General features: G+C 49.2%; 1 protein-coding gene across 12 annotated transcripts in view; it reads left to right on the forward strand.

The window, feature by feature from the left end:
- Positions 1-99: 99 nt before the first annotated feature.
- Positions 100-13,167, forward strand: part of PTPRT (protein tyrosine phosphatase receptor type T) — a 1,128,555-nt gene continuing 1,115,487 nt past the window's right edge. For all 12 annotated transcript variants that reach the window (XM_070051826.1, XM_051846098.2, XM_070051827.1 and 9 more), the window contains exon 1: positions 100-352. In XM_070051826.1, coding sequence (XP_069907927.1) covers positions 265-352 — 88 coding nt within the window. In that variant the 5' untranslated portion in view covers positions 100-264. The remainder of the gene's footprint in view (positions 353-13,167) is intronic.

Raw genomic sequence — 13,167 nt, forward strand, 5'->3', positions numbered from 1 at the left:
GGCGGCGGCGGCGGCGTTAGGACTCGGGGGACACCGCCCCCCCCGCCCCCCGCGTCCCGCCCCCGCCCAGCCTCCTGCCTCAGTTCGCGCCGCGCCTCGGCTCGGAGCGCAGCGGCGCCGGCTCCCGGAGACCGAACCGAGCCAGCCGGGGCGCCCAGCAACGCGCACAGCCCGCGGCCGCGCCGGCGATGCGGGGCCGCCCCGCAGCCGTCCCAGTCCCGGCCCGGGCCCCCGCGGGAAGGGACTGAGTCGCCCGCCGCCCGGATGGCGAGCCTCGTCGCGCTCGCCCTCAGCTTGCTTCTGCGGCTGCAGCTGCCGCCTCTGCCCGGGGCCCGGGCGCAGAGCGCCGCAGGTGAGTGCGCCCGCCGCGGGCTCCCCGGAGCTCCCGGATTTGCGCGGGACCCGCTGAGGAGAAAGTTGTGCCGGCTCGCGGGCCGAGGGGTCCCGGCGGTGGCCCGAGCCCGGCTGCTGGCCCCCAGGAGCGGGCAGCCGTGCCCGGCGCGCCCGGCCGCCGATGTCCCTCGGCAGCCCGCGGCTCGGGAAGTTCTCCGCTTTACTTTCCCGCCGGCCCCCCGGGCTGGAGTAACTTTGCGCGGCTGTTGGGAATATTTCCACGCGCTGTCTCCCACTTGTCGGAATCGGGCGGCGAGACGAGGAGCGGCGGGTCCCCGGCAGCGCCTTGGGCCGCGCGCTTCCGGCGGGGAGCGCGGGGCTCGGGCAGGCCGAAGCTGCGGGCGCCGTGGCCTGGCTTGGCTTTTTCTCCTCAGAGACGTGGGAAGCCTTGGACTTGCTGCCAACGCGCCGTGGCCCCTAAGCTCCCCGCTGAAGGTGCCCGGGGGGGAGGGTCTGCGTTGATGACCGGGACAGCTGCGCCACCGCCCAGCCCCTGGTTTGTTACCCGGAGAGAACGGGCGCCCGTGGAGCGGCTCGGACCCGCAGGCCGGTCTGCTCCTGAAAAGTTTGGGGGACTCGTGTCTGGGTCTGGCCACAGGCGGGAGGCGGGCAGAGGCGGGTCCCTCGGGTGTCAGGGTTCAACCTGGGCTCTCCTAGCTGTAACTCGGCGCGTGTGTGGGCCCGCTGCCTCCGCCGCTCGGAGTGTGTGTGTGTGTGTGGGGGGGTCTTCCACATCCCCGGGCCCTCTGCCCGCTGAGAGGAGGCTGGAGATGGCCCAGGGACACTTTCAAGTTCAGCCTCACCTTGAAGTTTCTTGGCCCCGCCGGGCGCTGCCGTGGCCATGCGGAGCTGAGCCAGTGGGACTTGGGCGAGGGTTCTCTGTGCGTTCCTAAGCAGCACCGGGCCCCTGCGTCTTCCCGCGGAAAGGAGGCGGCCGGCAGGGAGGGGCGCTCCTTTGGAGACGCGCTGGCCTGCCCTTGCGGAGCCTGGAGCTGGGCCCTCCAGAGCCTGTGCCTGTGGCTGGGGTGGGGGTGGGACTGGGACGCCGCGGCCGTGTTCTGTATACAGCTCTTAATGTCCTCGTTTTTGGAGGGACGGTGCTCTCGGCCGACCTGGGAACCCGGGCGTCGTGAATCACTCAGATCTTACCAACCTCCAAGGCCTGGCCGGCAGAGCAGGCGCTGATGGTATTGTCGGTCCCGCGGCAGAAAACAAGAAAAAAAAAAAAAAAAAAAAAAAAAAGAATCTTCCCCGCCCGCGGACCTCGAGTGGTTCTTGGGTGAACCCGTAGCTGCTCGGGCAGCTGTCCAGTGCTGAACGCGAGCTCGTTCCGGATGCTCCCGCCAGGTGGCGCTCGCCCACAACTGTTCAAATGCAAATCTGGTTGCTTTCATCTCAGGCATAGAACTTCTTTTCAATTTTTAAATGAGTAATGTGTTTATTCAGCAGCCTTTTGTTAAAACATTTAGAGAAGTGTGAGGAGCAAGCACCTTTTCTTTGTTTGCTCTTGGGCACTCACGGGAAAGAAAAGCAATGCTAGAGAACAGTTTGGGAAGAAATCCGCTGTTAAGACACCCTATGTTTCTTTCTGTTCTACCTGAGCCGCGCTGGCTTTTGCAAACCTTCTGTAGCATATATTTAGCAAGTGGCTGCGTTCGTTCTCGGGGCTCCTTAAAGGAGTGAGATTATCTTGTGTTGGAGATTTGATGCATGCTAAGCCTCTCATATTTGTAGAAATAGGGATTTTCTGTATATATTTGTCCTCTCCTTTCTGGCTTAATGCTAACTAGACCATTTAAATTCGATTTTTCTTGGTTTCTCCATGAACATCTGCATTTGTAAATGCAGGAATGCTGCAAATGGTCACTTTTAAAAATGGGTTTACCTTCTCACTCTACTTCTAAATTCTGAAATCATTGAGATCCAAATGCAGCATAGATATAAAGATAGCTTTCAGGTATCCTTTTAAAAACTTTCGGCAAGTTTGGGTAAATGTTACATTTTGAAGCTCAGCGGTGTGTTTTCCATGTTCTTTTGATCTGAAAATTCCCAGTTTTGAAAGCAGTTTCAATTTGTAAGCTTTCATCCGGCACATAGTTGGGGATTACATGTATTGTTGTAACATATTGGCCACAGTGTCCAGAAGTCAGGGGTGGAAGTTTGTCATCAAAAGTAAATTTCCTCCTCCTCTAATGTGTGTGTCATGAGCCATGACGAGTTTTGTAAGGGTCGATAGTAAAAATAACATCTAAAAATAGCCCGTTAGCAGTATGGGGAAACACGATTTGGGGTTGGGGAGGAAGGAGACAGGTAAGCAAATAGGGGGTCAGTTAGTGCATTTACTAGTGGGTTTTAGTATTTAGAATCTGTATGTTGAGAGTGAACATACATCTTCCAGGGGACTGACTTGAAATTGCGATTGTTGGCAGCCTAGTCATAGTCACTGCCAGATACCTCTGGGGAGCAGTTAACAGCGCAGTGGAATCTTGCTTTCTGTCCTGGAGTGCTTGATTTGTCTCCTAATAGAAGAACAATTAATGTGCAAACCCGGCTTGGATTCTGTTCCCACAACAATTGGGAACACGTAGCAGGCACAGCCCATCTTCTTGGGTTACAACCCATGGTCCTTCTCTGTTTCTTAATTGCTCCTTGCTGGTTCTTAGCGCAGCTCTTGCACGCACCAGGCTGCCAGCTGACACAATGTCCTCTGTAGTAGTGTAACTGTCACCTTTCAGAGCCATGATCAGAGGACATCACAGCGTCATTCTTTTAAGCACGGGATCCTCCCGTGACTCTGACAGTGTGTTGCTGTGGAAACAAGAGAAAGCAGAGTAGGCATGGTCCTTGATAAATATTTATTGATGATGATGAAGAGATGGTTAGAGTCTCGTGGCAACCATGATGGGGGATAGAGGAATTTAACTGACAAGGCAGCCTGGTTTAGAGAAAAACAGTCTGAGCTTTGGCATCTGAAGTCCTTAGTTTGAATCCCGCCTCTGCCTCTTCGTAGCTGTGCCAGCTTGGGCAAGTCATTTATCTTCCTGGATCCCCAGCCTCTCGTCTGTAAAGTGAGGATAATTATAGCTGCCTCACTGGGTTTTTGTGAAGACTAAATGAAGTGGCATATGCAGAGAGAGTAGAGGGTTGCCTGGGACAGAGTAGGCGCTTTGTCCAGGAGGTGAGCCTTGTCTGTTACGTGCCTTTGCCTCAGTGTCCATACAGAGGCCAGAGGGAGGTCACCGATAGTAAGCTGTGAGTTGTGAGTGAGCTGGCTTAGGTTTGGGGGTGATTTTTAGCCTTTTTTTTGTTTGTTTTTGGGGGGCTTGACTCTGCAGCTACTTTCACATAGAGATATTAGATGAACGTTTCTAACAGGTCAGCACATTTTATCTTTTGAATTACAGCTGATTAAAAAAACCCACATGTGACTGTGTTGCAACAAGGAAGTTTTTGGGTCTGTTGTCTTCTGGTGCCTGCCACGCCCCTGCCTCACGGTCATCCTTGCCTGCAGGTCCTGACCCCTGCTCCATTCCCAGCTCCTACCCAACCTAGAAATTAAGTAGACGGCACTCAGGCAGGGGAAGGAAAGATGCTTTTCACTCCATAAACAAGCAGGCGATAAGAAAACACAGGGCCACGGCATTCCAATAAATAAATAAAAAAGCGATGAGATTATTGAAAACAAACCGTGTCTGACAAGTGTAATAGCATTTGCAAACACATTACAGAACTGGGCCTAGGAGCCAACCTTATGTAGCTATAAGAAATCTTATAAAACGCACTCAGGTTGTTGGTTTGTAGAGAAAGAAAGGCACAGATATTTAGATGAGTCATCAACAATCAGATGCAGCCAAAGAGACTGCAGTGGTCAGGGTCTTGTGTCCAGGTGTTGGGGTCATGGGATTCAACGTTGGATGTGGTCCTGCTAAACACTTTTATTTGCCTGTGAAAGGGAGGAATACTTTCATTTCTTTGTTACCGATTGGTAAGAGTCACAGGAACCAAAAAGGAAATACAGGGACGCAGGGTGCATTCCAGACAGAGACCCCAAGAGACCTGCCAGAAGTCAAGCCTGAAAAGTGGGGATTAACGTGTCAGTAAGGCAGAGCGGTGGAAGTACGAGGGGCCAGTGAGAAATGGTGATCACCAGCACCTGTTGTATCCCCAAATGTCAGCATCGTTGCAGACTGCATTTTTTTCACGCTGGAGTGAGGCTGCCGGAGGATGCTTGCCACATCCACATCTGCTAAGTGGAATAGATGCAAAGGATTTCACATTTCTTGAATATTTAGCCTACATTTTTATTGGATGGGGGAGGTATGGGAAGATGTTGAAGCCATTTTGGTAATCAGTTTGGCAGTTCCTGGCAAAGTTAGACATACACTTGCCATGGGATCTGGCAGTTCCACCGCAGCTAGGAGTCTACCCAAAAGAAATGAAAACACAGGCTCACAGAGAGACACAGATGTAAATGTTTGTAGCAGCATGATTCATCACAGCCAGACATGAAAACAATCCAAGTGTCCATCAACTGGTGACTCCGCCCTATGAGATACTGCTCGTAGTAAAAAGAAGTGAGCTGCTGATCCGTGCTGCAGCATGAATGAGCCTCAAAAACATGCTGAGAGAACCCAGATACAAAGGGCTACATATCACATGTAGGATCCAGAAGAGGACAGATAGCCTAGACAGAAACAGCCTGCTAGGGTTGGGCGTGGGAGCAGCGGTTAATAGAAAGCAGGCTTCAGAACATGTTGGGATGATGGGAAGACTTGCAAACTGGAAGATGGTGATGGTGGTGTAACTAAATTCACTGAAAATTATGGAATTGTGTGCTCATGGTGGATACAGTTGTAAAGATGTTAACATGTTTGTTTGACAGTGAGACTGTGTATAACCTTAAAGAGTAGATTGCAGCTCCCCAGTGCACTTGTGACGGGACCTGCCTCTCTGTTGTGAACCTTTATTTCTGCATCCATCAAGTGGAAAAACTTGTGCCTTGCTGCTGGAAGGGCTGGAGAGAATTTCTGTGACTTGTCCAGCTCAGTCCCTGGTGCAAAACTGGTTCTCGGCAAATGACATTACTTGTCTCCTGCCAGTTTTCAAACTTGTTTATTGGATTAGTTGTTTGTGAGACACTAATGCCTCCTCTCCATTTGAGACACTTGATGCTGTGTATTAAATCTATGAACAAGTATTTTCCTCTTCTTCATCAAAAAAATTAAAAGTTTAGGACTATCAGGTTTTGACAAGGATCTGAGCAATTAGATAGCTTTGTTCATTGAGTGTTGAAAATTGAAAGAGTTTTTTCTTCTTTTTTTTTTTTTTTAGGGCTAATTTGGTGATGTCTATTGAAATGGAAGATTTGAGTGTTTTGTGCTTGTAGTGTTTTGGTAGAGTGGGTTTGGTGGGAGTGCAGGGGTGGGGAGGATGAGACCATTCATTTCTTTCTTTTTCACTAAGCCAAGGTTGTAGAAATTTGGATGGAAGAGAAGCAGATCCCTGGGCCAGGAGCAGGTGCAGCAGTTTTGGGTCCCTTGATTTTCTGCCGAGAGCAACAGAACTGCCCCGCGCTGCCTGGGTCTCTGGCTTTGTATGGCCCTCCCATCCGTACCCAGGGAGACTCTCACCCTGACAGCCCACGTGCTGCTCTTCAAGAGACATCTACAAGCCCCGCACTTTGTGTCATCCTCGCGCCCATCCTCATCCCTGGGTGGGATCCTCATCCACTCGTGTGGCCCCGAGCAGCTTCCCTGGCTCCTGCTTCCCAGAAAGTTGGCGTCTTCTCAGACTGCCCTTGGCTTGTCCTTGTCCTTGCTCCTCTGACATCCGAGTGGCTCTGAAACCAGCCATGAGACCACAGACCCATGTCTCTTGGTACCCCTCAAGCCCAGGCGGGTACCAGATTGCGTATCCATGCTGGGAGGTTCGTGCCCTTGGTCTCTGTCACTGAGTGTGAAGGAGTGGAGCCGCATCAACAGGCAGGGCTTTTCTGAAGAATGCTGCATGCTGGATCTCACTGTGGCCTGGAAGCCTTGGAGAGTCTTGACTTCCTCGAATTGGCTGTAGTTATGATTTTGTTGTTAGTGGCTGCTCGAATGATCACCGTTTGGTTAGTGAGCCTGTTTAGGCCACTTGCAAGCCTTTTTTCATCGTTGAGAGAGTCCCTGTGTTTCTGTGACAACAAGATCTTGAGGCTCACTTCTAGATAGTCTGCTCCTGACATGTAATCGGTTGTTAAAGAGCTCTGATCCCTTTCTGTGGGGACAGCAGAGTCTGGGTTGTACATTTTTGTTGGCCTGCTGTCATAGAGTAGGGTAATACTAGGGATGGAAAAGAAAGATCATCTCAAGAGTGTGCATTTTTGATCATTTATCTCTCTGGTTTTGTGAAGCCAGTTTGAGGATGAGATCTTGTGAAAAATAAAAGTCCTAATTAAAAATAATATTGTCAGTATCTTGGCATGTACTTAAGTTACTATAGCCTAGAAGTTGATGTCATCATTGCTTTATTTCTTAGGCATCTTGGAGTTGTCTTCTTATTCATGGGCCCAGTGATAAGTCCCTCGTGTTAGTTTTTCTCAAGTATCTACTTCCTGTAAAGAAGAGACCCAGGTCTCACTCTAGGGAAACTCCATTCCTTGTCTATTGCTGTGTGCCAAGGGCTCTCCCAAGCTTAGGGGTTTCTTGTCTCACTGGTTCTTTGGGTCAGGAGTCTGGTGGGTCCTCTGCCTCTGAGCTTCTGCGAGGCTGCAGCCAGCCTGGCTCACATGCGGAAGGAGCTGCTTCCAAGCTCACTTGCATGGCTCTTGGCAGGACTCAGCTCTCTGGACTGCAGGCTTGGGGCCTCAGTTCCTCATGAGCTGTTAGGGTGTGGGGAGGCCACGCTCAGTTTTTTGCCACGTGGGCCCCTTGGTTGGGCCCGCTCACAACGTGGCAGCTGGAGCAAGGGAGAGGGCAGGAGGGAGTGTGAGCGAGAGGCAAGTTTCAGGTTCTTGAAATCCAGTTTTGAAGGTGACATCCTGTTAATTGCACCGTATTCTGTATGTCAGAGGCAGGTCATGAGGGCCAGCCCACACTCCAGGGGAAGGGATCACACAAGGGCGCTGTGTTAGAAACAGAAAGCAATAGGAAATGTACTGAACTATGTAGTAAGATAGGTTTATGCATAGAGGAAATTTACTATGGGAATTGGCTCACACAGGGGGACCAAGAAATCCAGTGATCTCCTGTCTGTAAGCTGGAGACCCAGGAAAGTGCCAAGACCTGAAGACTTGGTGGGTCATGGTATAAATTCTGGTCTGAATAGTCTGAAAATTTAAAAACCAGAAGCACTGATGTCCAAGGCCAGGGGTGCCAGCTGAAGCAGAGAGAGTGAACTTGCCCTTTCTCTACCTTTTGTTTAGTTGGTCCCTCAGTGGAGTGGGCGCTGCCCTCCTATGCTGGCGAGAGCCTTCGACTCTGTGCAGTTCTCCAACTCACATGCTGGTCTCTCCCAGACACTCTCATGAACACACCCACACATACATCTGCACAGACCTATGCATATCATCGCAGACACGCCTGCACGTAAAAATGCACCCACACATGTACACATACTGGCATGTACAGCTGCACACACACCCTCACAACACACACATGCACATCTGTGGTGACAGACACACACACCTGCATGTGTGCTCACACCTACTGGCACCTACATGTACACCTGCACACATGCCCTCACAAAACACACACGTATGCCTATGGTGAGGCGCACATCTGCACGTGTGCCTGCACATACCGGCATGTATACCTGCACACATGCCCTCACACACACATGCACGCCTGCGGTGATGCACACATCTGCATGTGTGCCTGCACATACCGGCACCTATGTGTACACCTGCACACATGCCCTCACACACACACATGCATGCCTATGGTGACAGACACACACATCTACATGTGTACTCACATACTGGCACATGCATGTATACCTGCACATAAGCTCCTCACGAAACACACATGCATGCCTACAGCGACACACACGTCTGTATGTGTACCCACATATACCAGCACGTACACGTATACTTGCACACCCCCCTCACACACACATGCACACCTGTGGTGATGGACACACACGTCTGCACATGTGCCCACACATGCTGGCACATACACGTATACTTGCACACCCCCCTCACACACACATGCACGCCTGTGGTGATGGACACACACATCTGCACATGTGCCCACACATGCTGGCACATACACGTATACCTGTACACCCCCCTCACACACACACACATGCACGCCTGTGGTGATGGACACACACATCTGCACATGTGCCCACACATGCTGGCACATACACGTACACCTGCACACACGCCCACACACACACACACACACATACTGTATTACTAGCTATCTGGGCATCCTTTAGCCCGCCCAGGTTGTCCCATTTCCACAGTCTTTATTATCATGTGAAAAGCCAGAATTTAATGAATTATGCTGATTAAAAGGTTTAGTGTATAGCTGCAAATTATTATATGGGTCAAAACACATCATATCTGATTCTTTTGACTGTGTTGTGGCACAGTCATTGCAAGAAATTCAGCCACAGTGTTATTTCATGGTAAGCATGTGTGAGGCCTACATTAATCTGTTTCTCGTGACTATAATAAAATACCCAACACTAGTTCACTTTTTGAAGAAAGGAGGCTGCCTTTGTGTTCTGAGGAACCACACGGCAAGAGACGAAAGTGCGTGCATCTGTGTGGTCTCTCTGTCTTCTTATCAAGTTCCCAGGGTTCAAACCTGGGGCCTCCATCCTAGTAGCCTTATCCGGTCCCAATTGCTTTACAAAACTCCCACTTCTGCATACCTAGCTTTGTTGTTCCCACCCCCTCCATACTGAACAGTGGAGATTCAATTTCAACCCATGGAGAAGTGGGTGCTGCTCAGATCCTGTGCAGCCATAGTAGGGTCCCAAAGTATCCTCCAGGGAAGAATCCTTTGTCAAAATCCAGATGGACTTCCTGGTGGCGATGTTCTCCAGGAGTTTATAGTTTTCACAGATTGAGTGTGTCCTCGGGGATGGGGTTGTGGTTCTACTTGTGTAGGCAGCGTCCAGAGAGTCACCAGTTTACAATGGTCCCAGCCTCAGGTCCTTCTGAGTCATTTCTATGACGCAGCCCCAGGGGAGGAGGACCCCAAGCCCCTGGAGTTCACCCTTCAGCTGGCTGGAGGCCGTGTTTGGCTTCCACTTGCAGGGGGTGGCTTTTGGAGCAGTTTGCCACTTATTGAATGTCCTCTTCAGCTCTGCCTACTCTGGCTGTGCAAGGTTGGGTGTGCCAGGCACCCCTCCTGTTAGGAGAGGGTTGGGACATCATATTCCTACGTGTGTGCGACACACACACACACACACACACACAACAATTCATGACAGGTCTGGGTCCAGGACATGGCTCGGCCTTGCTATTCCAGCTCTGAGTTCAAAGATGTTTCTTTTTTTTTTTTAAGGATTTATTTTATTTATTTGAAAGAATTACAGAGAGAGGTAGAGAGGTAGAGGTAGAGGTAGAGAAAGAGAGAGAGAGAGAGAAAGAGAAAGAGAGAGGGAGAGGTCTTCCATCTGCTGGTTCACTCCCCAGATGGCTGCAATGGCTGGAGCTGTGTCCATCTGAAGCCAGGAGCCAGGAGCTTCTTCCAGGTCTCCCACGTGGGTGCAGGGCCCAAGCACTTGGGCCATCTTCTACTGCTATCCCAGGCCATAGCAGAGAGCTGGATTGGAAGAGTAGCTGCTGGGACTAGAACTGGCCTCCATATGGGATGCCTGTGTTTCAGGCCAGGGCTTTAACCTGCTGTGCCACAACACTAGCCCTGACCAGTTTGTCATTATTAAATGTCCTCTTCAGGTCGGCCTACTCTGGCTGGGCAAGGTTGGGTATGCCAGGCACCCCTCCTGTTAGGAGAGGGTTGGGACATCATATTCCTATGTGTGTGCAACACACACACACACACACACACACCTGTTCATAACAGGTCTGTTCATAACATCCAGGACATGGCTCTGCCTTGGTATTCCAGCTCTGAGTTCAAAGCCATTTCTGTGCCCAGTCCTTCTCCTAGCCGCAGATCCAGAGCTCTGGATGCTTTAACTGTTAATTATTTTATTCAGTGAATCTTCACTCTGCCTGATAGTATCCATTTCCATTTCTCCACCTTTTGTTGCAGGAGGTGTGTGAATAGTGGAGTAAAGGGAATGGTTTCCAGCTCAGAAATCAAGACTTTAAACCAAGATTCTGAACTGTCTCAAGTCAAAGGTGGATGGGAGGGAGATCATCAGTTATTTTCCCAGGGCTCCTAGCCCTAGAAAAACCCGGCTCTTTGCCAGCCTCTTCCCTTAGTCTTGCTGGCTCTGGTTCAGGATGTTTATCTTCCCCAGAACAAAAGTGCCTGGAACAAAGTGGAGGCCAGCTCTCTAACACCTTGGTTGCATTGTCTTGAAGCCGTTTCAGTTAGGTTTGCTCAAGAACTGTGGAACCAACGGAGAAGAGGGGCTTATAGTTTAACACCAAGATGCTTAGTGTCAGTGTGCAAACACCTTACCTGATTCCAGGTACCACATCATCCTTGCTTCAGACAGAAGTTCTGAATGCCATTTTTGGTGTATACTTTTCCATGTGAATTTTCCATCTTGACTACATCCTCTACATTTTCCTCTTGGGGAGTGCCTGTTCCAAGTAGAAAAGTATTTGTGGAACTTGACCCCATACGCATCACTTTTGGTAGAGAAATGCAATTAATTTGAGCAAATTCCAGAGTTCCAAGGTCAGTGCTGCCTATAAAAAAGTGTACACATATTTTTAATAGTTTCTTAGTTTAAAACTAACTACGGATCCTTCTCCTCACTGGTCTCTATTTTAATGAAGGCTGTTGAAGATTGGGTTCTTACCTCTCCCCCAACATGGATCGGGAAGCATATGTTTAACTTCCCTGTGTGTGATGTCTACTTGGCTGTTGTTCTAGGAGTTGACTTCATGGGCACGGGAGCTTTGCTCAGTTCCGTGTCTACTTCCTCTCACCTCCTAAACCTCAGCAGGTGTCGTCTGTCTCTGGAAAGTTGCTGACTTCCTGATCTCCTTTGGGTTCTTGGTACCTCCCACAGCCCAGGTTCCCTTTTCAGATGTCTCTTTTGGGAGCATCCTTTTGTGATCCACAGATGTTTGGCTCAGACCTCTGGCATTTCTTCCTATGGGGGTGCCAGCTCTCTTGGAGAGCCTTACTTCTAGCTACTGATTTGAGTCACATGGAAAGTTCCAGGCATTTTGCCTTGGGCTTATTCATCTTTTGTCATATGTTAGAGGGAGAGTAATTGTGGATGAAGCCCAAGACTTAGCTCCTTCTAGAAAAGTTCTCATGTTTCAGGCCCATTTTACTCAGTTTCCTACTGACCCTTGGCCATGGTGCATCTGTCATGCCTGTCTCACTTTGACACCAAAAGGATATTTTCTGATGGGTTCCAGTTTATCTGTTAGAGACCTTGTATATGTGTTCCCAAACACTTAGTTGTTCTTGATTTATTTAGCCAAAAGTTCAGGCTATCATTGAAGTGAGATGACTTTACAAGACCAAAGTGGATGTAGATCTTAGCCTCGTCTTTTCTGGACTGGTTGGTTCACTGAAGGGTTGCATAGTTTTCTGACATCTTCAACACTGCCTGAATCCTGTTTGTATATAGAAGTAACCCATTTTTTTGCAATGTCATTTCATTTATATAGTATATATCAGCATATTGGACAAAATCTTAATGCTGATAATATGAACCTCTACTTAAGGAACATTTACAAATATCTTGCTCTTTTGGTTCATGAACCAAATTGAGCACATACAAAGCCACATCTTCTTCTGTGGGGAACAAAACAGCAGGTTCTAAGGATGTAACAGTCAGATATATATCAGTAATCAAATGATGTATGTTTATGTCAGTATAAGAAGAAGAAAAAGCAGTTTACACTCCTTGGAGTAGGCGTGGAAGAGATGGAAGGTGGAAAAGGAACATTTGGGACTCATTCATAATATTCACTTTTGGAAAAGGGAATGCACTTTAAGGAAGTTTATTAAAATCAGTTGGTAAGTCTTGATAGAGAACAGAGGTGTTAATTACACTTCTTTTTGTAATATTTCTATCTTTAAATTAATTCCTTTAAAAAGTGGTATCTTTAGAGTTTAAGATTTGTTAGTAAGGTACAAATGATGAGATTTTAAACATATTTAAATATATACATGTATATATGTATATATGCTGTTTTTCTTCAGTCATCTTTTCCAAAAATTGGATTTTCTAAGTGGAGAGGCTTATTTCGGAGTTGCAATGAGGGCTCCTTTGGGGAACTTGCAGCCTTCTGCCCCTGGTTAGGAGGTGGGTAGAGAAGTGTGCTGCAGACCCACGCAGACGTTTGAGCTGCAGTGCCTGGGGCACTGATGGAGGGGCCTTCAGTGTCCATCCCCTGCAGGCCCCAGAGCCCTCTGGAAGGGGCCTCCCCCAACCCCAGAGGAGTAGCATGGGTTCCTCCCGGGGCAGTCTTCTGCCCTTGTTTCACTTGAGGCCTCGGAGAGGTATATTTGACATAAAGGATACAGTGTTGAGCGATCTTCTTGGTGTTTAGAGATACTGGGCACCTGGGCACGGCCTTCCCATCTGTGAAATGACCCCCTGACTTCTGTGTTTATTAAGGGCTGCAGTTCTATGGCTCTGCCTTCAGAATTTCTATCTTCTGAGTATTAGATTACT

This window comes from Oryctolagus cuniculus, chromosome 11 (assembly GCF_964237555.1).
Source record: "Oryctolagus cuniculus chromosome 11, mOryCun1.1, whole genome shotgun sequence".
In the NCBI taxonomy this organism is placed as follows: Eukaryota; Metazoa; Chordata; class Mammalia; order Lagomorpha; family Leporidae; genus Oryctolagus; species Oryctolagus cuniculus.